We start from the raw sequence: 25,050 nt of genomic DNA on the forward strand, positions 1-25,050 counted from the left end.
CTCTTTTTGAGGCTAGTTTGGAAGATAATTAATCAGTTCTAATGCTTTGGAGATTTGTTCTTTTTCATTTCTCTTTGCAATTGTTGGGAATTTCAGAGTAAGTGAAATTTGTTCAACTGTATCCTTGTGAAGTCCTAACTAACCTGCTTAGGATGTTACCTAGTTCTATTTGACATGTAAAATAAGTTGTCTTGAAAATTTCAGAAGAAATACCTATTTATGATGCATGGCTAGAAGAACACCACCTTTTCAGACTTTTATTCTGAGAGTTTTCAAAGGTTTCTCTCAACATGTCAGCAAGAGACTGTAGTCTGTCACTGTCCTTTTAATCTTTAAGGATAATCAGATTGATGTAGGATGACTACTAGTGCTACTGGAGAGTTACACACAAGGATGTAGACCATCTACCACCATTTGTAGGTAAAGTAATTGCAGATGCTTTTGTACTCAATAGGCAGTCCTCTGTGGCAGGTTTCCATACGTATCTGCAGTGCTATAGCAGAGTATCAGGTTTCATTGACTTCTGTCTTCTATTTTAAAGTTTTTTACCTGCAGAGTTTGGAAACAGAGAGGAAGTTATTCTTTAGGGAAATCCTTGCCTAATTAGAGGAGGATGCCAATTAATTCCAGTTGGGTCATATGGAATATCTTCAGGGTTGATTTTTAGCTTTTGTTCTAGATGAAAATATGCTGTGCATATAGTGATAGATTTTTAAAACTATATTTGGCTAACACCAAAAAACATGTCTAGTTTGTGCACCGCTGAAACTTTGCTGGTAGAGTATATAGTTGCTCTTAATCCACTAAATCATAAGGAGCTTTTTGTCCTTCATATCCTTTTATTGAGACACAGACTTCCTGCCTTGGATTTCCAAACTTCCGTGCTTTTTGAGACTTTAAGTAGAGCTTGTTATTTGTACTAAAATATTTAAAGATTATTTTCATAGTGGAGCGATTATTGTATCTCATTAGTTTCCTGTCTAATGAATCAATCTTCTTGCATTCACGTAATATAATGCTCTAGGTTAAAATCCCCAACCAAACAAAAACCCTCCCCAAACCCTGTCTTTAAAATTTCTTCTGAGGTGAGTTTTATTTTTGAAATGATTACTTCCAATTGATCATTTATATATATTGTGTCATGTGATGGCTTTTGACATGGTAGTCTACTGAGGAAATTATTAACATTTTAGAATTGCTTTAGCCAAGGACATTTTAAAATTTATTAAGATGTTTATGGGCTTGCTTTAACCTCTACTGAAACAGATGGAACTCTCTACTAATCTTTAAAGACCACTCATCACAGAGACCATCTTTCTTTTCTGGATTTATCACAAAATGAGCACAACTGCAGTTAAACAGGGTGGTCAATAATGGTGCATTTTGACAGGTATCTCAATGCCTGTCAAAAATCACATGTTGCAAAATTACAGAGGCATTTTGTTTGGGTCTCATATTACTGATATTGCATCCAGTTCATTTTTCATGATACAAGATGGACTCTGGCACTAATGTACCTGAAAGTTCCTATTGACATGTGATACTCTTTGCACACTACTACTGAAAAACAATCTTAATATTTAGATGGATATGCAAGTATTTCAATAATGGAAGAGCTGTATTTTCATGAGGGGCTAAAGTTAAAGGTAAGGTTAGTTGGATAAAAGATGTCCAGGCTACTCTAGTGGGTCCATAAAAAGTTTGAAGTGAGACTCTGTTCTTTGCATATAATAATTTTAAAAGGCAGAAAATAATGAAAATTTCAGGCTAGTATTTATGTAAAATGTGAAAAAGGTCAAAATTAAAGGGAAATAAAAGAAATTAACTGGAAATTATGGGAGTTTGATCACAGGAAGTGTTTGGTTTTGCTTTAGCCTCTTCAACTGCTGGAAACTTGAGTTCTGCATGAGAAATGCACATGCATTGCTGGCTAAGTGTCTAGGAACATAAAGAGGAATAGTTTGACAATTTTATTCCAAAGCGGCATTTTCTGAAGGCCAGTAAAGCAATGCATAGGTGAGAAAGGATCTTAGCCAAGGTATACTTGCTGACACATTGATTATCATTTAAACTAGCTAAGATTTTTTTTTTTTAAGATTAACCGTGCAGGATTTTACAGTGATTTTCTTAATTTTATGTAACAAAATTCATTATATGAGTATCTGTTGTTGCTGTAGAACAATTAAACTTTCAGGTTTTAATAGTGTTTCAATTAGGAATATGTACTTACTCTTTGTACCAAAATCTTTTTGCATTATGAAAAGAAGTATCATTTACAAGTGGTACTAACCAATGATCAGGTTCAATAAAAATCAGTAAGCTGGTGAAACATTCCGTTTAGCTCTAGTAAGGGAACTGGTGGCATTTCAAAATTAAAAGTAATTTCTGTGTTATTTTGCAACTCAGTATTTTATCCAAATGGGGTTGTGTGTATTCTAGTTACCCTGTTAAAGTAAAGAATTAAAGAAGATACTCGATGACTGAAGTTTTTCTCAAACAGTTGGTAAAATGAGATGTCTTTCCTGCTTATTATTTCCTAGATCATTGCATTTCAACTGGCAGCCTGTTTTCTGGGTTTGGCCCTTGAGAGACTGAATCTGCCCTGGCCACCTTTTTCTCATGGGGCAAGTAAGGAATGGTTTGTGGCCAGATCCTGCCTCTGTGCACACGGGCAGCTGTAACTCAATTTACTGTCATTGCCACCAGAGCTTATGAGAAGAAAGTGGGGAAGGAGGATAGCTTTACTCTAAAATTGTGATCCAGCCATAACAACAGTATCTTTCTACATAGTAGGGACTGAGAAGCAATCAAAAAAATAGTGTAGTTTGCACTCAGTCACACACACGAGAACACAACATTCCACCCAATATGTGGGAGGGTATCTCTTTGGTGAAAACTACTCTACTTATTTGCAGTGTCTGGATGTTGAAGGGCCTGGCTTGTGCATTTGGGGTGGGGTTTTTTAAGGAAATTTATTTGGCTGTATTAGGACCTAGTGTTCTGTGGGATTTGCCCCATAACTTATTCATAGTGTGGCTAGAGATAAGGCTAATTTTTGTATAGATTAAGAAAAAGTGGTTGATTTAGGAACAAGTAAGGGGATAAGTATCTTGTTTCATGTAAATAAATGGAAGATGAAGAAATATGTGAACATAGAATTAAAGAACAAGTAGGAGATAATTTGGTAACTAAAGGCTTGATGTTCTGTATTGCTAGTGTTATATACATATTAGTTAGAGGAGGATATTTGAAGGAATTCATAATTACCTGTGTGACATCCCCTGACCACCTCAGCCAGAAATCGGTCATGCCATTCGGAATCATTGAATGTGGCAAGGGAGGAAAGTGACTGAGGATAGGAAGTAGTATTTTTTTTGTTTATTGAGATGCTTTGTGTTCAGGAAAATAGGATAAAAAGTTATACATTTATGGAGCCTTCTGTTGCCAGAATAAGGTAAAATTGGAAAATTGTATTTCACCTGATCTTCATGTGGGGGAAGTGATGGGCTGTCCCAACCACTTTCCAGTTGCTATGTTATACAAGTTATCCCCAAACCACATTTGTTAGTTACTTATTTTAACTAGGGCAAGAGTTGGTACTGCAGGTATATTTCTGCAAGCAACATTGATGTGGCTTGTTCCTTTGTGCCATTTGGTGGTCATTAAAAGTAGCTTCATAGGTAGAGTAAATGCAATTTAACACTCCAGTGACTTTTGATTTTTATGAGCAGAACTGCCACCTGGAAAACTTATGGAACTGCTAAGCTGCTAGCTTTTCCAATACCTCCAGACAATTTATACTGAAGATACAGTTGCAAGTAAGGAAACATCATGCTGGCTGTCTGGGAGTACAGAAACACACATGGGCACATGTGACTTTGGCTTTATCTGGGATGTTTGTGCTATTCCATATATTATTTATTATTTCAGAAGATTCATTACGTAATGAACCAATGTTTGTGCTGTCTTACGTGTTGGGATTTTTTTTTTTTTTAATGCTGTACTGAAATGGTTCACCTGTTACTGCTGAACTTGTTCTGGATTTATACCAAGAGAAGATCAGGTTTCTTCAGGCAGACTTGCCAGTGTTTGAAGCTTTAAACATTGAGTCAGATCTGCATAGATATGAAAGCAACAGCCTTCATCGTGGTTATGCAACTGTCTTGCACAACTGTGATTTGTATAAGATACAAAAGAATATTTCTTTCTTAATGGAAGTTCACAGAGGGTTTTCAATGTATCTTCAGAAGATTCTGAGCAGAGCCTTGCTGTCTGCAAGGGCTCTGTTATGTTACAACATGGAGCACTGCAGTCTGCAAATGTGAGCTCTCTGAAAAGCTGCAGCCTGTGGTTGGGTTAGCATAGGGTCACTTCTCATACCCCTGGAAATCTGTGATCAAGATCTCAGTGTGTGACTAGCAAGGTCAGTGTTGGGTTTTGCTGTGTTTTGAAGTCTTGGTCATGTTTTGCCTGTGAGATATCATACACAGTCAAGCTTTTTATTGACTTGCTTAAACAATACTGAGAAATTTGAAAACTTTTCCAGAAAATTACCCAGTTGAAGGTTATAATGTTCTTCAGACTCTGTTCCTGAAGCATTAAATGTAGTGGTGCTATATAAAGCCAAGAATGAAAAGGGAACTCTCGGGCATTCGTTACCTCAGTTGTAAATCATGTTAGATGTTAGGACTTATGTGATCTTGATATGGACAGTAAATATTCAGAATGCAGTGTCTGACACTCCACTTCTGGCTGGAGTGTCCACATTTAATGTCAAAGGGTAGTGCTCTGTAATAGCGTTGCTATAGTGACTTTGCAGTGACTTAATATTTTTGGGATTTCATCTTTGAAAGAAGTGGTTCTGATTTTGCAGGGCACAGAAAGTACCTGCAAAGACTGTGAGGTGATCTTAACAGCAGTAACTTCAGACCACAGAACGTTGTTTAATGCTTCTGGGATTAAGCACTGCAGATGGATCTTATTTATATTGTGTGAATTAACTATTCCCATTTATGTTGTTTTATATTGTCCTGATATACCAACCTAAAATAAATCACAGCTGTGCCTTGAGCACATGAGTTCTGTCTGGTGTTTGTGATGTCTGCAAGTGATGCTGGGCTGTCACAGTTCCATTTTTGCACCTAATGGAAGCAAAATACTTCTCTGATTTAATATTTAAAGTCCAGAACAGACCAAGCGATGGATCCTACTTTAAATACTTCTCCATAATTTTAAAGTAATATTTGGTTGCAAAGGAGATTTCTCAAAACTTTTATGCAAGAATCTCTTAAATTGATTCTTACTGCCTTTGATTTAACATAAAGGAAGTCTGGAATATAAACATATAAACAATATGTGCATCTAATTGATGGATTTCTGTAAGCAAAAGAAAACAAACTTAACTTTTGAAAACTCTTATAATTGGTAGATAATCAATACATGCTACATTTTATATGTTTCATTATTAGAAAGTTGTGACACCTTGATTAGGTGACCTAGGGATTTTTTTGGTTTGGTTTGGTTTGGTTTGGTTTTGGTTTTTTGTAATCACTTTAAGATGGCATCTTTTCCATGTCCATCTTTTCCACAAAAAGTCATATAGAAACAAGTAAGGTATGTAATAAATATTCTTTTCCTTCCCTTGCTCCATGATATTTTTGTAAGGCTGTTTCCAGTATTGTCCATGATTTATTTTAGTCTTAAATTAGATATATTCATCCTTTCTCTCTTCTCCAATTTTCTTTCTTTTTTGGCCCCCATATAGAAAAGGGGGGAAGTTCACTTTCTTGTAAGTTTGAGTTACAGTTTTCAGTAACCCAACACAGAAAATCAATTCTACTGTTTTTTGAAAGAAAAAGACATCCTGGAGCCCATTAGTATGTGGTGCACGGGTCAAACGGGCTGAGAGGTGCTGTGACCCAGGGATGGGACTGGACAACCTCAGCGGAGTAGGAACCCCTGAATCTGATACTACTTGTGCCATCAAACCAGCCAGCTGAGGTTGGGAAGGGAGGAGGGAAGTTAGGTGAATTATTAGTTTTTTGCTTAATATCCATTCTTACACCATGAAATTAGGCTACTTTTTGGACTACTCGACTCTCCTGTGGAATGCACAGGAGCACAAAGACAAAGCCATTAAATAATAAAGATTTTATAGACATTATAGAAGCCACCTCAGGAGTTTAGGCATGTGAAAGGGCTCTCGTTACTTCTACTTTTAAATCAGAGGCTAAGTCCCTTTTAAAGCATCACCAGCTTTTGGTGCAAATCAATAAAATTTTCAGCAGGGAAGGGGGTGGGATTTCATTTGCATCCTGCAGTCATCGCTTATATTTTCCTATTATCATTGAAAAAGATTGTATTTGTAAATACATCTCTACTAGTTTTTCAGAATTTTATGTTTTGATTTTGTCTGGTTTGGAAGAGAACAGAATACCTGGAATTGTTCTGATGTTAGCTTCTAAGAGGCTTTTGCTTGCGTCTTACACAAGAGCCTGTTACAGAAACTTAGTAACCGAGGGTGAAAGGTAAAGCCCTGTTACTGATTAAAAAGAGTAAAACAGCAACTTTCCTATCATTCAGGCATTTCCCGGCATGGAAAATGATTGTTAAGTAGAAATGGAATTAGTAGAAATTTTCTGGACAAAATTGTCTTTTTATAGGAAAACAACGTTCATTAAAGATATCAACTGGAAAGATTTCTCTTTTTTGATACAGGAGAAAATATCACTTTTAGCCTTTCCAATTAAAAAATTTTTAAGGAAAACCCATCAAACCCCCCTAACAAATATTCCAACAACGACAGAAAAAATCCAAGTAAACTGAAAAAAGAGATTGGCTAGAGTGAAAAAGAGTAAGTTGAAGGTTGATAGTCATACATGTAGGATTGGAAAATAATTTTTCAGTTGGTTAATTTGGGTAATGGAGAAAGTGATAACTAATACAGGGTGACCTTAAAAACTATAACGGAAGCCCATTCAAAACAATTAAAACCAATTATATCTGTACATATTTATATAACTTCTAATAATAACTCAGAGTAAAAGGCTTGGTGTTTTTCCTTTTTTAAGTTTTGAGATTTAAGTACTACTTTTCCATGCCGGTTGCATTTGCATAGGCCGGGATAATTTCTGTGAAATGTGCCTAATTACCTAAGTTGCCATTAGAAGAAAATATACATAGTCATTAGTATTTGGCTCAAGCATGGACTGGTTGTCAGAAATTGAATACTTTTTTTTTTTTTTTTAAATTGGCTTCAGTTCACTATGTTATGAGTCCCATCCGCCTTATGGAAAAGCAGAATGTTATCCAATAGCTTACATCTCAAAAAATGCACAGTGCCCGAATTTGTTTTCTGGTCTTTCTGCTAGCTCTTATTGAAAGTTTGTAACTTCATGCTTCTAATGGAGAAGTGTACTCACGCTTCAAATGGTGGTGGTGCCGTCCTCATGCTCCTTCCCAAGCTGCATTATGGAGCTGCATCTGATGCTCCTTTCCCAGGTGTCCAGGAGATGTGAAACAGCTTCATTCCCAGTCTTGGCAAGACATAGCATTGCAGTTTATTTTCAGTTACTTGATCAATTACAGATCAAGTATTTGTTAGTTCTAATTTGGATTTTCTTAGTTCTTCTTTGTATTTACAAAGTTTGTATTACAGACTTTTCTATCTGAATTTCCTATCTATATTTATCCTAGATCCAACGTGTGGATTTGGGCCAAAACATATGAGTGTATTTTTTATATAGATAGTATGGCTTTAAATAGTTACTTTTCTTCTCCAAAGCTTCTCCAAAACTCTGATTTTACGCTTAGGAACTACACTATGAGTCAGCACTACAAACGTTTTCTTTAGACCCCTGGGAATATTTTTAATTCAACAAATGATAGCTAGTAGCTGCTTGGGATATGCTTAATATTAGGTTACATGACTAATCCTTGGATCAGAATAAATAATAGGAATTTGTGCCATATGAAATGATACAGGATTGCAGATTTATTCTTCCTGCTTGTATTAGTCTAATAGTATATGATTATTTTTATAGGATGTATTATATTTCTTTTACAGAAGTCAGGATTTGAGGCATTTTTCTAAGTATAAACTCAAAAAGAGTTATTAAAGAAAAGGTGAGAGAACTGATAAGTAATAATTTTATTTTAATCTGTACAACATTCTGTAGGAACTAGTTTCAGTAATCTGCTTGAACCACAAAAATCTAAAATAAATTTAAGAGATAGGAAGCCCTTTAAAATGTGTTTAATTATAATTTATTCTCTTCAGAACTTATGTTTTCATAACATTTTGGAGATAGCCTACATTACTGTTAAGCTATATAAAGACTCGTTTTCTGTCTTGAATGTTTATGATAATTTTAAGCACAGTAGCACATAGACTTCACTATATTTTTATTCTCAGAACCACGTCAGAACAACTAAAACATAATTACTTCATCTAGAAAAGATTCTTGCTGGCACCTGATGAATCCCCTTATGAATACTAGTACATCTTCTCTTAACCCATCAGAGCTGCACAAACTGTACAAAACATGTTTCTTTTTCACTGTGCATGTCACAAGTTGTGTTTGTTACAGCTGGTTGCAAAGTCAAGGGGTTGCCATGGTTCACTAAGGCCCAGTCGTGCAAGCACTTTTGTTCATGTTTAACTGATGAAGTATGTGTAGTTATAGGGGCAAGCACATGGATCTTCATGTGCAAAGTTAGCACCTCTAGTTATGTAAAACTCCACCTATTTTTGGCCTGTAGCTGTGAGACAATTCAGAGTCAACAGCAGAGCAGCTTTTAATGAGTTTATCACTTCGGTACCTGCAGTACTTTGTTCGGTCTGTGCAAGAGTTTCACAAATTTATGGTTTGGGTTGGTTTTTTTTGTACATTTAAAATTCCCTGAACATGAATGTCTGCATAACTCTGTAAAAATATGTTCCTTTTTACCACTCTAAGGGAAAGTCTTAAAAGCAGCCTTCCATAGGAAAATAAAATAAATAAAATAATTTTGTCTTTCAGTTCATTCTCTCTAATGTGGTCAACTGTTTCCTGGCAAGAAGAGAATTTCTAATCAACTTCTTTGTGGAAAGAATGTGCTACGAAAGCCCTTGGGGTATGCAAGTCAGAGGGCTGTTGGATGAGGCATTTTATGTTAATCCAAGTGTGACATAGTTGCTAAGTCTCTAAAGTCAGAACTTAAGCTATAAAGTAATGTTTTTGATCAAAACACAGTTGGATTTGTCACTGGAAACAAACTGGGAGCCACTAAGTGGATGTAACACAGCTCTTTCCTGGAGAGAAACAACAATTTCCTCTGAGAGAAAAGATGGATATGCTATTGCAGGTATCTGCCACCAGACAGCACTCTGTATGCTCAGTCTTGTCCAAAGAGCACCAGGTCTGGCATCCTTCACTAATACCCCATTAGTCCCCATCCCTTCATGAACATCTCTCTGATACTGCTTTCACACAAACCCTGAGGCACACAAATACACCTTTCAGCTGAATCCACAAAACCAACACTCTGCTAGGTGGCAACATGGTCATCTTACTGTTTTGAGCATGCATGACTGAAAACACGTAAAAAAACTGTGAGTGTCTGTCCATAGGACCTTTGATCCAAACACTACGTAATGGGGACATACTAATCCACCCCACAGTGCACTAGATCAATGACAGATGCAAGCTATTTTATTTCACCAGCCAGGGTACTCTCCCTGCCTCTTGACTGGGAGCCAGGACAGTTCTATGTTTTAATACCTTTAGCAGTGTATCTCCTGTGTGCTACTGTTCCCAGGATTAAGTTTTAGAAAGTCAGATGAACCACAGCAGCCCAGCTCCTATGTCTTTGTTATCATCCATAAATTTACTGGTGTTACCTGGGATGAATTGTTATCACACCCAGCAGATAAGCAATAAAACAAGAGGCAGTGGGCAGAAACTGGTGCACAGGAAGTTCTACCTAAATATGAGGAAGAACTTCTTTACTGTGCAGGTGACTGCACACTGGAACAGATTTCCCAGAGAGGTTGTGGAGTCTCCACCACTGGAGATATTGAAGAACCATCTGAGTAATTCCCAAGTTATTCATTGCCATGTTAGAGAGTGCTAGTTTGGTAAAAAAATGCCTAGATATTGTCATATTGTCACAGGTCAGAGTGATGCTCCTTAAAAGTAGTTTTCATGTATTTCTGCACAAGAAGCCTAACCTGTAGCAAAACTTCTGACTGGGTATTAACTGTGAAAGAGATGAAGTTCATATTTAATAAAGATGAGGTCAACAAGAGGGAAAGAATTAGTATTGTCATCATCAGAGCTTCAACAAACAAGACTTTTCTCTTAACACCTTTTTGCACTTTAAGAAAAAAATTGCCTTGGATAATGTAAGCTGGACTCCTGGCCTTAAAACATGGCCCACTCTTGTGGAGCACACTTTTCTTGGAGAAATTTCTTCTTGGATCTGGGAGGGCTGAGGAAAGGTTGTATTCTTTCCTTGCATGTGGCTGCAGGAAGCAGGACTTTTCGTGAGGGAAGGAGGAGGAGCCTTTTCTGCTTCTGGAGCACTGACAGATCTATGCTCGTGGAAAACTAAAAGCTGAGAGAAAGTTATAAAGGCTGCCACATAACGTGTTTTTCTGCATATTTTTCATAGGGAAGACTTTTCAATGATGAGAAGCAAAGGGCTTTTCTCTGCAAGGTTTATCTTTCAAGTGTTAGCTGAACAAAAATAAAGTGATTCAAACACGAATGTTTAAAAGGAAACAATGTGCTATGAATAATATTGACTGGAAATGCTACTACATGTTTGGATATGGTTTGTCTGTCATTGAAAGTAATAAAAATACAACTGTAAATTATACATTGGGGGTTGGTTTATGCTGGAAGCTAATTTTTAAGAAACTGAGGTTTATTTATTGGTTGTGTCATGGGATTATTTAGCTTGTTTTAATTCGAGTGTTCAGCATTTTTGCATTTCAAGCTGTATAAAGGAGTACAAAATCTGTGGTTACATCTACCCAGTTCAACAGAATAGGCTCTAATCAGGCTCTGTAAATATACTGTCCCCTATGTTGTTGCTACCACAGCAGTACTTTTAAAATTATTTATATTCTTCTAAAATTTACCCAACAAAATCAGTTTTCATGCTGTGCTATTGCATTTAGGTCTACTGCAAAGTATCCTTCGACATGCTTGAAAGCCAGCTTATTTTTCACAAGAGATGTGGAAAGATTCTGCCTTGATATCCCAGTGGGATACCAAGTTTGACATCTACATTTCCTCCAGGATGTGTGAAAGGTTTACCTGTAGGGAAATTACACTACTCCCTCACTGCATGAGGGACTATACAGCATGCATTTTGTATGCACACACACAGGTGGGTTTAAATGTAGAAAATGGCATTCCAGTTGGATTTTGTGTCTTCAAGAAAGTCGTGATTTGTCAGAACACCTGCAAGACTTCCTCTCCCTCTCTCTCTGCCTGCCTGCCTTGGCTGGGCAAATAGCTGACAAGCTCTCAGCCGTCCAATCACTTGGGCTGCCAAGCCACCACCCCTTGTAACCAACGGCTTCCAAGCTACCTGCAGCTGGCTTTTAAAGCAAGTATGTTAATAAAATCACTTTCAGTCATTACTCTTCCGTTTATGACAGCAGGAGTTCAGGACTGGGTAAGAGAAGAAGAAGTTGCTCTGAATCAGGTTTGTAATGATGTTTGCTGCTGAAAGAAGTAACCTGCAAGCAACATAGCTTATCGTAGGAAACTTTGCCTTTAACATACGTGCTTTTTGAAGTAGCAAGAGCTGTGGTATACAGTTTGTTTACAATACAGCATTATTCTGTCTTTGGCAAAGTGCAAAGTACTGTGCTAATATTTAGAAGATGCAGATTATGTTTTCCTTCCCTGTCTGTCTGGAAGGTGTTTCTGCTTTTGGATTATAAAGCTTTCCTTTTCTGTTTTATGCATCGTAGACTTCTGTTACGGTTGCTGCTTTCCAATTTTAGCACCTTAGTATTATTGAAATACATTACTTTAAATATTCCATGGCCTCAGGAGTTTTGTGAAAGTCTTGAGAACAGTATGAACTTTTAGGACACTTGCAGTGAAATCATGTATTGGCTGTGCATGTGTGTACACACATACATACAGAAATCATGGACTATACCTACTTTTACTTTATCTCTGAATTCCTTTACTTTTATATATTATTGCACAAGATCTGATCAATGCAATACTGCAATTTTGAATAAGGCTAAATGTACTTAAGGGCAAACAAAAAAAAATTTAATAAATTCTGTAAATGGGAAATATATAAATTTTACAGATTTTTCAGGAAAATGAGCCAAAGGAAGAGGCTAAATTAACCTGTATTAACCACTATATATTTATATTTTCCCATTTTCAATATGTTAAAAATTTATTGGAGTTGTGTGTCCTGAATTGGCATGCTGTAAAATGTTAAATTACTGTACCTAAAATTTATAGTATATTATATAATATTAGCTCAACAGAATAGTTTTTAAGTAAAATATCTTTAAGTTACTTTGGCTTCAGGAATCTTGAAACATGCTTCTCAATAACAGTAGTAAAACTTTCAGATGTTTCATATTGCTTTGCAACAGTTGGCTTTCATATGAGATTTTAATCTTCTTTTATTAGAGCTTTTAACTGAAAATTTTGTAGGAAGAGCAGAATGGTAACTACAGGAGAACTTTGTATTTTCTCATGTGTAGCTTGGGTTTAATGTGTATTAACTTAAACTGCTTATGAGACATAAATAAATTAAAATGTGATTTTAATGGAAATAAAATTGGTCACACATGATGCAAGGTACTTTTTTTGCTCCAACATCTACTTACTTTTTGCATTTTGTTGACTCCTCTTTGGGATAGGACTCTAGATTAGGTTATTTTTACATGGAAAATGCTTTGCAGAAATGGTAGATTTTACAGGACTGTGAAGCAGTCAAAGCAGTTTTAATATGAATACAGTCTTTGTACATAGAGACTTTATTCCTTGCATTGCGTTTGTACTTACAAGTCTTTTGATACCAAATTTTTCATGCCAGGAGAGGGTTAAGAGTAGATGACCATTAAATGTTCCTGATCATCCACCTGAATGAAAGCTGGTATGAATTACAGGGCCGAACTCTTCTTCTTGGGTTAGCATTCAGATGGGTAGTGGTCAAGCAGTAAATGGTCTGGTTTAGAGCTGGCCAGGAAAAGCTGAAATTAGGAAGATTCTATTAGCAGCTACTGTAGAGAGAAAAAACCGAAACCAAACCAAACCCCCACGAAAAACAAACAGAAAAACCCCAAAGAAACAAACAAACAAACAAACAAACAAAACCCCAAGACAATAAAGAACAAAAGTGATTGGAAAAATACCTGTACTTATTTAGGTATTCTGACAAATACTGTGAATGTTCATCAGACATGAGGAAGCTTTGTTGTGTATTTTTTCCTGCCTATGTTAAATGCATCTGTCACTCTCATTTCCTGTCTAAATTAAGTCCTCCTCTTCCTGCCTATCTCTTTGTTGGATGCAGTTGAAAGGGTAAAACTGTAAACTACATTGTGGACGACATTCTTTCTAGGAATGCATTCAAGGAAGGAGGAGGTTTCAGTATGGGCTGATCATTGGTCCTCAAGTCTAAGGCAGTTGAACTTTTTCACAGGATTGTTGGAGGCATATTCTGTGTTACAGAGTAATCTGTAGCTAAATTAAAGCTTGGTCCAAAAGACACTTCAGAAGTGCAGTGGCCCAGTGCATGCAGAGCCAGAGAAGTGCCACCTCAGTTGTACACAGCAAAAGGAATGTGCCAAGGTTGGTGACAAATGGACTTCACAGATGTTTGTTTATGACAAATGTCTCTGTAACACAGACTTCCCCACAGTGGAGCCTAGCACAGGTTTGAATGCATGAGAGAAGCATCAGATTGGGTCTACTCCTCACCTTAATTAGAAATAACTGCACTCTGTTGGTGAGTGAAACCATTTCTGGTTTCTTATCTCTAATTGCCTATGCTTAAATTCTGTATAAGTTCAGGATTCAATTTTCTCTATTTAAACTGCATGAACAATTCAGCCCCCCCTGAGTAATCCTACTTGCAGGCAACATACCTAATGCTGTTATTCAAAGGCAGGCAGGTATCCAAGTCTGCTCCAAGAAATGTAGGACAGTTGTGTCAGAGATGCCTCGGAAGTACTGTCTCTCTTCTTGATTGATTACCCAATATATTGCGAAACCCAGGCTGTCAATTGTGCCTCCCCTGGGAGGCTCAGAGAAGAGCCAGTGCTCAGAGAAGAGCTGTGCAGGATATTCAGCAGGTGCCCAGGCCAGTGCTGGCATCGCTTATGGCAGCAGAGGCCAAGATGAAGCAGAGGCCACAGTGTGCTAGAACAAGGCAGGCTTAGGCTGCAGCAGGGAAAGGAAGAAGTAAAAAGGAGCAGTTAGGAAGATACTGAAACCTGCTGGTCAAAAAGTAGGAGAGATAATTTTTTAATGTGTTCACTTTATCCTATTTCATGTTCCTCTATGTCACAAAGACTGACAGAAAAGAAAACCATGAGATTTGTCTCAACTCAGGAATAAGGTCTGTGAGTCTACAGCAACAAGACCCTTTTTAAGAATGTGTGGTGGTAGTCAGTGCAAGCTTATCTAGGACTATACTGCCACCAAAAGGCACAACCAGTGTTAACTTCTTTGCTTCTGTAGGTCTGTATTTGAGCATGAGACATGCTTAGCCCCAGTGTTCTGATAAACTGTGGTTGGTAGTCAGTACATGTCAGCACTGAGTCATTGCCCAGGCTGTTCTCTTGCATTGGGTAATGCATTAATGGATCTGCTTTACAAGGAAAAGGTTACACTTGTCAGTGATTTCTGAAGACACTTTGTCACCTCTTACTTATGTCCTTTGGTCCTGTGTGAAGGCCAGATATCTTTTGAAGCTCATCGGTTCTTCCTGCTGCACCATCCTATCAAGTAGGAAGTCTTGGAATGTCTCAGCCATGTCTGACACAGAGTGCCGCACTTGGTACACAGCAACAGAAGTTGTGAAGCAGGATTCAGACATTGTTTACTGTGCATATATGTAAGGAATATGTAAGGAATATGTAAGGAAATGGTGCAAGACATTCTGGATTGCAGTGATTGTTGTAAAAGAACATCTGTTCCTTAAGTCCGTGTTAGGATGGATATACCTAAAAAGATGTGTTTTCCCATGCATGTGAGGTGGTTTTTTCTCTACAGACACAGGATTTTTATATTGAACTTTTGTTGTGCTGCAGCTTCTAAAGGCTAAAGAAGAAAGGCTGAATTTGAGTCAGAACAGGTGTTTCCTCTTACTGGCTTGTGGCTACCAAGAGCCAGCTTCCTGTCCTCTCCACAGGAATCAGAGAAAGCAGAAAAATTCTATCTATTTTGTCACAATGACTTCTTCTCAGCAGAGAAAACCATAATATCTCTCACCTGGCCACTGCAAGATGACTCCACAATCTCCTTGTCCCAAATGGCAAAGAAGCAGAGCAATCTAAGATGTTGTTTGAATAACAGGAGTTTTGGAAATTGTTTAGTGTTCTGAGAACAACATCTGACAGAGTATTTTTTCATTGTAATGAAATACCAAATGAAATATCATTTGGGGGGAGAGGGAAATAATGCCTTAAAAAAGCTATGTTTCTGCAACATTGAAATTATATCCCTGATTTTTTTCCTGGGGAAAAAGTAAATGCTAGCTTATTTAATGTCAAAGAAGAGTATAAATGTATTAGTTAGTAGATGTGATTAAAGTTCTTTATGTAAATACTTTTTTCACCAGTGTCTGTGCTATCTGCTACATTCTGCAATGATTTCTTTTATTTCACAGCTCTACATCCACCATGTTGCCCTGTGGACCAGCTTTGACCTTTATTAGGTGTCTGGTGCGGAAGAAGAATGTCAATGGTGAAAGCCTCGAGGACACCAAGTTGTGCCGATGCTTATCGACCGTGGACCTTATAGCCCTGGGAGTAGGAAGTACCCTTGGTGCTGGTGTTTATGTCCTTGCTGGAGAAGTAGCCAAATCCGATTCTGGACCTAGCATCGTTATTTCTTTCCTCATTGCTGCCCTTGCCTCTGTGATGGCAGGTCTCTGCTATGCTGAATTTGGTGCTCGTGTCCCCAAGACTGGTTCTGCGTATTTGTATACTTACGTTACTGTTGGTGAACTGTGGGCTTTTATCACTGGCTGGAATCTCATTTTATCCTATATTATAGGTAAGCTTAAGAACGAATACGATGGACCTAAAGAACAAACACACAGACCTAAAGAACAAACACACAGACCTAAATCTGTATCTTATATCTGCTGTCTCGGTGGTTTCTGAGACAGCAGATATAAGATACAGATTTAGGTCTGTCTTTCTTTTCTGTCTCTATACTTAGATGCTATTGCTTTTTGGTCCTGGTGAGATGAAATAACCAAAGTAATTTGATTAGGTTACTTCCTCCTGCACATCCCTCTTGCAAACTGGGTTTTTTCCAAGATATTTTTTAACAGTGTGTTTTGAGAAGTATGAACCATATACCTTGTGTGAAAATTGGATCAGTGTCATGGTTTTGACTTTGTCCGGATTTTAAACACTTACTGAAAACTTTTTTCCCCCCTTCTCCTCCCTCTGCTCTTCTCAGAAGAGAGAGGAAAAAAAAAACAAACCAGTCAGAGAATTCCTGAGTAGAGATAAGAACTGGGAGATTCACTTACAAACTAATTCTCACAGGCAAACAGACTCAAAATAGAACTTAAATTTATTGCTAACAAACTTAAAGTTGAATTATTCCTAACAGAATAAGAACTAAAGAGTAAAAGAATAAAACAGTCTTAAAACACAACACCTTCTCTCCACTGCCCCCTTCCCCCTTTCCCCTAGCAGTGCTGGGGACAGGGAAGAGGGGTCAGGTGTTATTTAAATCCATCTTTCGGCAGCAGCTCTTGCTAATTTGCTGTCCTGTGGGTCACTCCTCCATGGGCTGCAAGGGGACAACTTGCTTGACCATGGTCTTCACCACGGTTACTGGGGGTAATAGCTTTGAATCCTTCCCCTGTTTCTTGTGGGGTCCCTCCCCACAGGATACAGTCCTTGATAGACCTCTCTGGTGTGGGTCCATCCCTCGGGTCACAGCTGTTCCATAATCTGCTGTCCCTTGGGTCACAAATGAGCTGCATCAGCGTAGATCCCACAGGGTCACAAATCCTACCCGAGACAACTTGTTCTAGCGTAGGTTTCTCTCTCCATGGGCCGCAGGTCTCCAGCAAGACTCGGTTTCATCTTAGGCCTCCCATGGAGTCTCAGCTTCCTCGTGCATCCACTTATTCCAGTGTAGCCTCCTCCATGAGCTGTAGGGGGGTCTCCTCACTCCAGTAATCTTCCTCAGGCAGCAGGGTCTCAGCTTTAAGTCTTTCCCCTGCTGGAGGGGGAGAGGGAGGCTTCTGGGCCTTCTCCTTGCCCCTTCCTGCTACACTGACCTTGGAGTCTACATTGCTATCTCATGCTCTCCTCTACTCTCTTCTCTGGCTGAAACTTCTTCTGCGACACAGGCTTCTCTTCCTGTGTTCTTAAGTATGTTATCACAGAAGCGAATACCATTGGCTAGTAGTAGGAAGTCCAGCCTGGAGCTGGCTATCATTGGCTTTTTCATAGAATAGCAAAAGCTTCTAGTAGCTTCTAATTGAAATCATCTCTGTGGCCCCCTGTTACTAAAAAATTCAGCCATGTGAACCCATGACAATCAGATAATTCAGTGATGATGCACAAGAAGAAACAGGATTTCATTGCTGTCTTTGGTCAGCAAGAATAATTTCAGTAAAATCAATAGGCAATTTTTTCTTCTGAAGATACACAGCAAGGACATTTACTTCAAGAAAGTCATAGTGTTTAAGTATTTAATTTGCTACTATAGCATCATAAAGCACTGTCCTATCAGGTAATCCCATAAAATATAAAGTTGACCAGAATAAAACCAATGCTTATATGGCAGATATTCAAATAACTACCTCAGTGCTTCAGCTGAGATAACATTTTCTGATTTAAAAATTATTCCTTCCAGAGAAGTGTGTTCCAAACTTCCATTATATTATATTTTGTTTTAGCATGCCTAGCTCATACGAACTGTGTTTTGTATGAACATAGCCTAGCTCCTGTACCTAACTACAGGATGGTTGCCCAAATCATTAAAAAATTTATATGCCCTAATATTGTACTCTACTGTATTGTACTGTATTTCATGACAGGAGAGTTGTAAAAATAAGGTTGCATTTTGACATGGCTGTGTGCACTCTTTACTTACAGGAGAGTATTAATTTTAAATACTAACTGTAGCAACACATATCTTGCTAGTGATTTTTTTTTTTTGCTTTACTTCCAGGTGGGCAATCTTTTCTCCATGTTCTTTCTTAAAATGCTTTCTTACGTTACTTTATATTGTTTAAAATATGTCATATTGTAACTTTAGAAATAAGCTTCTTCCTGAATGACATCAGATATAAATGATGAAAATAATTTCTGCAGTATTTTGGGAATAAGTGGCACACAAATTTTTATATGTTTGTTATAGAGTAATATGTTTCCATTTAACTACATAGAAAAATTCTAAAACATTAAAGTTCTTCAGCAAAAAAACCTCAATTGTACCATAAGCTCTGTTTTTTAAAATAGAAGTAGCAACAGGCTTAGTTTTATTTTTCACTGGAAATAGCTATATCCTGCTGTATGTGTGCAAACCCCTAAACATGCATGTATTTTATGAAGGTACATCAAGTGTAGCAAGAGCCTGGAGTGGCACCTTTGATGAACTTCTTGGAAAACGGATTGGTCATTTCTTCAGTACCTACTTCAAAATGAATTACTCTGGGCTAGCAGAGTATCCTGACTTCTTTGCTGTATTCCTTATATTACTTTTATCAGGTAAGACAATATATGGCTTCTGTTACAATCTGCTTAAATATTGCAGAAAGAACTTCAGATTTGAATATTCCCTTGAGCAGAATTAAAACTCACACAAGTTATCTGTTGATACCAAAAACTGATTTTTATTGATTGCTAAAAGATGCAAAGAGGAAAAAATAAGAAAAGATTGGAAAATGCTAAAATTATTTTTTAGAAGCAGAGAAAAGATACTACTGAAAACTACCTTTCTGCCATGCTGGTGTGAGTTGGGGGGTGGGGTGGGGGTGGGAGAGAAACAATTTTCTGCCTTTTTTATTTTTTTCTCTGTCTCTGCCGCTTTTCGATGTTAACTCTTTTGAAGACCTAAAGAGTGGAACATTATTTTTTACCAAATAAACTAACAATTTAGAGAGAAAAAAAACGTTACAAATGCCTTCATGCACAATATATGATTTAAGGAGACCATGTCACATCACCAAACTGCAGACTTGACCTTAAGGTCCCTCTGAAAGCATTTACCAGTGATAAAGCCATGAAAACACACAGAACTGTATAATTTTCTGGTTACCATCAATCTATATCATGGGTTTTATAAAAAAAGTGCTGGCAAGTAATTATGTGACATCTCAGCCTTTTTTTTTCTCGTGTCTCTGCGGCTTTTGGATGTTATCTCTTTAGCTGCAGGAGGTCTAACAGCTTTAGTTCAATGGAATGCAGGGTGTGGTTTCACTTCTCAGGACAAGCCAAGCCGTGTCCCAGGCTGTGCAGGATCCCAGGCAGCATCCTGGCCCTCAGGAATACAGTGAGGCTAGAAGGATAAAATATAACTCACACATGCGGCACGGTGGGTCTCAGTTCTCTCCAGGCCGGCAGAGTTCCAGTCTCCCGTGGCAGGCAGGCAGCACACGGTAGCAGAGAAAATGTGAGGAGAGGTGAGGAGAGACTCCTGGATCAACCAGTTCTCTCTCCGTTTCCTCTTCCCTGATTTTCCAAAATTTGTCCTCAGGTTTTATAGTGTTCAGAGGAGGTTGTATGTGGTTTCTTGGCACGTAGCCAGTTCAGATGTTCGAGGAGATATGACAACCTTAAACAATGGCAGGATCTTCTGGCAAGAAAAGTCCCATGGGAAGTCCTGGTGAGAATTTCTGGCAGAGAGCTGACAGAGAATTTTTGGTATGAAGTTTTTGACAGGCAGAAACAATGGCAAAACATAATTTTTGGCATTTCTATATTATCTGTGTGTTACAACTTCATTTATGGTGGTTGGGATGTTTTACATACCAAAATGCTAATGTATTTTACTAGAAATGCCTTAATAATGTTTAAGGAAATTCAGCACATTTTGTACTGGCACAATGGCTCCATGGATTAAATGTATATAATCAAATTTTCATGTGTACTCTCTTCCGTTGAAACTGAGATGTGACGTAATCACTTACCAGTACTTTTTATAAAACCTATGATATAGATTGATGGTAACCAGAAAATGATACAGTTCTGTGTGTTTTCATGGCTTTATCACTGGTAAATGCTTTCAGAGGGACCTTAAGGTCAAGTCTGTAGTTCGGTGATGTGACGTGGTCTCCTTATATCATATATTGTGCATGAAGGCATTTGTAAGGTTTTTTTTTCTCTCTAAATTGTTCGTTTATTTGGTATAAAATAATGTTCCACTCTTTAGGTCTTCAAAAGAGTTGTCTATCCTAGAATTTATTTAGGCTAAAAGGCACTCCAAGGTACTGGCATGAACCAACAGACCAATTTGAAACCTGAGTAAACCTTTCATGTCTACTCCTCTCAGTCCTGTTTCTTTTTCATCTTTACTCATGTATCGTGTTTTTAAATCACAAAAATTGATATCAACTACATGCTATTTGAGCGATCAGAAAGCTCAAAAATACTGCAACTTATTTCCTCTTTGCATTAACAATTGCTTTCCACAAGGAAACATTCTTACTTCCCCAGGGAGTGAAGGAAGCAGGAAGAGTATTCTAAAGTGTATAGTTTGTTTTCAGGCAATACTAGAAGCATGTCAGTATTCAGCAGATGTCTTGCCCATACTTCGTATACTTACTATGTTCATTCTCTCTATAGATCAGACCAAAGCAGGAGCTTTTCTTCTCTGGAAAGTGAAACTTTTTATATGTTTATAACCTCCTGTTCTCTTGCTCTATTACAAGTGGCTTTTTTTGGACCCAGGAAAACATTTCTGTTTGACTCCTAATGCTAGAACAAGTGACCAGTGCATCTGAAGTTCTTATTAGGTCTCTGTACACAAAAGGTTGAGTTCCTACACTTAGGAAGATCTGTGAGTTTACTTGACAAGGTTTAGTCCAGCATCCTGCCATGTTTTTGGCTCAGAATTGCCTATAGGACCAGTTTAGACCCTTATGTCCTCAGGTGGGATGGACATTTCAGTTTTACTTCTTCCAAATAAAAGAAGGGAAAACAACACTTTGAAAAGCAGAGCACTGAAACTCCACAAACCAAACTATACAGTGCTAGTACAGATGCTGCCACTTTCTATGTTTTTTCCATTACCATTGCTGCTTCAGAACATAAGAATTAGAGGTTCCTGATAGAAGACAAAGTGTTTCTCCTATGCTTTATCACTGCCCCTGAGTTTTCATTTGTGTCCTGTCTTTTGATCCTCAGTTGCCTCTCCTGGTATCTGTTTTAAGGAGCCAAACCCCCAGTGAGTGAACTGGGTGGAATTCACTGCTGAGAGGAGAGGCACTGGGGATGGATCAGGGCTGTGTAGGCTAAGCATGACACAGTAATTGGATTTTGAGCTGCTCAAAGCTGAATCATAGGAATAGCAGGTGATGTTTTACAGAAAATATTACGTGCTAAATACAAGGGAAAGTACACCAAAATCTGGTTTGATTTTTTTATTCCTACAGAAAGGACTTGGAGAATGCACAAATTATGAATCATACTGTATTAGGCTGATTAAGAGATTAACTTTTTGGGAAAAACTGAGCTGAAGAAAGCATACACCTGTTTCCAATAAAAATGCCGTTGGCAATGAAAAATATATCTCATAACTTCTGTGTTCTGATAAGATAGCAAATGTGTCATTAGTGGAGTCAGAAACTTTTCAGACATGATTTTGAGAGGCTTAAAATTTTCAGACTTAATCTCTAAATAATGAGGTAAAGTATGTATGTGGTAACAGTGGAAATGCTTAGAGCGCGAAGGACCTGTGAAAGCTTTCCAACTGTATTTAATTTTTCCTGATCTGCTCACTGCCTGCTCTTCCATTAAACTGTTCATACACTTAAAATTTTTCTAAGTCTAATGACACAGTATAATCCTGATGGAATAACTTTCAGATTGTTGTTTTGACGACCAGGAAAGCAACACACACACACACACATCATGCAGCAGCAGCTCTGAGGTCATTTTTAGAGCAGCCCTATTTATATCTTTGTCTTACAAAGCTTTACTGTTCATTGAAGCTCAACAGTTTGCAACGTAGTAATCATTGGCATTCCAGGTTCTGCATCAACGTTGTAACAGTTAGCATTGCAAAAGTACACATCTTGTCCTTGTGGGTTTCTGACTTCCCTGTTCTCACAGATACTGTCTCACGCCATCAAGATCAATATCCTCTGTCAAGGGGTCTGCAGACCCGCCGCTTATCCCCACGTCCGATTGTTTAAGTGCACTACTCTGTAACCTAAAGGATGTGCATTTTGTATCAGACTCTTTTCTAGGATCTCTATGCATCAGTGTTATGAACAGGAGGCGTGGATTTCTTTTAAAGGTTTCATTATTGAACTAGGAAATGGGACTTACTCTGTGATGAACGTGTCCTAGAAAATGTAGAGTGAATAGGTTACATTATTAATCTAATAATTTTACTTCTTTTCTTAATCTAAAGAATAATTGTTCTGTAAGGACAATAGATTCCACCAACCTGTTTTTACAAAGCATAGAATTCTTGCACCTATTTTTACTCCATGGATTGAAATGGAGATATGGATTTGCATCTCAGATAAGCAGTGAGTAGCAATTGCTCAAAGTACTTTTAAAAACTTAAAGAATGCCATTAAAGAAGCTTTCTCTTTTGTGGTTTCCAATACATTTGCCTATTGTCATGCTGTTAAAGAGTCTAGTAAATTTGTGCTACTGCTTTTTAAACATATCAAATCTAGTTGCTGTATTATTAATACTACTTGCATACATAAATATATATAAAATATATTATATATACATATATATAAACTTGCATCCTTTAAAATGCTATTTTATTAGTTTAAGGGACCATTCACATCTATAAATTATTTTTATTTTACAGGTCTTTTATCTTTTGGAGTAAAGGAATCTGCATGGGTGAATAAAATTTTCACTGCTATTAACATCTTGGTCCTACTCTTCGTTATGATTTCTGGTTTTGTGAAAGGAGATGCTGACAACTGGAAAATAAGTGAAGAATATCTCAGAAACCTTACTGCAATAACAGAGTAATTTTTAAAAATCTATTTACTTGCTCATATGCTAAGCAGTTTTCTATTACACATGTTTCATTGGTATATACACTACTAGTGTTTTAATATGTTTTGTCACAAACTTCAAAGTGAGTAAGATGATGGTTACTTGATTCATATATTCTTCCTTTTGCTGTTTTTTTTGTCTTCCTTACAAGCTTGGACATAAAAATGTCATCTTATGCAGTTTTGTAAATGTCATGGGTTTGCTCTGGGCCAATTTTCTCTCACCCCCCACACAATTGCTATAAGTTGAGAGAAGGTTTATGCAGACAAAAGAGATCTGATTGGGGAGAACAATATTAGGATTTTTTACTAGTAAGATAAAAACTAAAGAACTATATCTACAGCAATTCTAATTAGGCAAAAGTACTATGTATTTACAGAAATATCCCTCCCCCTTGTATCAGTTCAGGAGGAGAAGCAGTCTCTTTTCCATTTCTGGAGCTACAGGTCTTTTAAATAATTTTGCAGCACTCGAAAGTTCTTCTTTTATTATCTCTAGGATGACAATTTTGATTCATCGCAGCTGGAACTGTTTCTCTTTCTCTCTCTCTTCTGTGTTGACCTCAGGGCTGGGCCTACCCCCTCTTGGGCTAAGACCGGAGGCTGGGGGTTACCCAGGCCCTGTGGAGTTTTCCATGGACTGTAAGGTGACACTTGTCTACCATGGATCTTCACCACAGGATCACAAGGGATAATGGCTTTTGAGTCCACCCCTGTTTCCTGTGGAGTCCCTTCTCACAAGAGACAGTCTTTGATGGACCTCTCTAGCGTGAGTCTACACCTTCGGGCAACACTTCTTCCATTCTCTGCTGTCCCTCAGGGTCACAAATTCAGCTGCACCAGCATGGATCCCTCACTGGGATCCCACATCCTACCCGAGCTGACTCGCTCCAGCATAGGTCTCTCTCTCCATGGGCCACAGGTCTCCAGCAGGACTCTGTTTCATCTAGGCTTCCCATGGCATCACATCTACTTCATGCACTCTGCTGCAGCGTGGGCTCCTTCTTGAGCTGCAGAGGGTCTCCATTCTCCAGTAATTTCCTACAGACGGCAGGGATTTTTAGTTTTCAGTCTTTTCCCTGCTAAAGGGAGGGAGAGAGAAAGGGGGAGAGAAGGAGTTCCCCCCCCCAACCTTCACAGCTTCTCTCTTCTCTCCTGCAGCTGCCAGCTTTGACCTTGGAGGCTCTGTTACCTCTGCCTGGAATTTCTTCTGCAGTATTTCTCATCCAGGCAGTCTTTCTTTAGAGTTTTTTCTTCACTCTGTTACATGTCTCAGTCAGGGGGGCTTCAGTGCCACACCTGCCCCCTGCCCAGGGCCAGGGGAGGAGGGAGGCCTGACCCCAGCTGGGGCCCGACACCACTCCCTACATGGCTCCTGATTTCATCTGCACAACCACCTTCTCTTCCGTTTTCTTAAATATGTAATTGTCAGAGGCATTACTAAAACTTCTGATTGGCTTTTTCTCCAGAAATTCCCTTGGAAAAAGCTATTTTCAGCCCCGGGGGGGCTGTTTGATTGGTTTGGCAAACCCATGACAGTAAAGCAGAACTCTGTCTTGATGAGAATATTTTATCGTTTCTCTAGAGTGGTAGGAGAGGAGGGTGAATGTGTTTGTCCTACCAACAATG

General features: G+C 38.1%; 1 protein-coding gene across 2 annotated transcripts in view; it reads left to right on the plus strand.

Moving 5' to 3' along the window:
* The window catches only part of SLC7A2 (solute carrier family 7 member 2), a 58,088-nt gene that overhangs the window by 17,148 nt on the left and 15,890 nt on the right, over positions 1 to 25,050 (plus strand). The window contains exons 1-4 of one of the 2 annotated variants that reach the window (XM_050337603.1): positions 11,560 to 11,697; positions 15,865 to 16,253; positions 18,785 to 18,940; positions 23,226 to 23,391. In XM_050337603.1, the coding sequence (XP_050193560.1) occupies positions 15,878 to 16,253; positions 18,785 to 18,940; positions 23,226 to 23,391 (698 nt within the window). In that variant the 5' untranslated portion in view covers positions 11,560 to 11,697; positions 15,865 to 15,877. Of the gene's footprint in view, positions 1 to 11,559; positions 11,698 to 15,864; positions 16,254 to 18,784; positions 18,941 to 23,225; positions 23,392 to 25,050 lie in introns of those variants that run through there. The other variant, XM_050337604.1, reaches the window with a different exon arrangement.

The sequence above is a fragment of the Myiozetetes cayanensis genome, unplaced genomic scaffold (genome assembly GCF_022539395.1).
Source record: "Myiozetetes cayanensis isolate MyiCay16 unplaced genomic scaffold, myiCay2020 scf7, whole genome shotgun sequence".
Classification (NCBI taxonomy): Eukaryota; Metazoa; Chordata; class Aves; order Passeriformes; family Tyrannidae; genus Myiozetetes; species Myiozetetes cayanensis.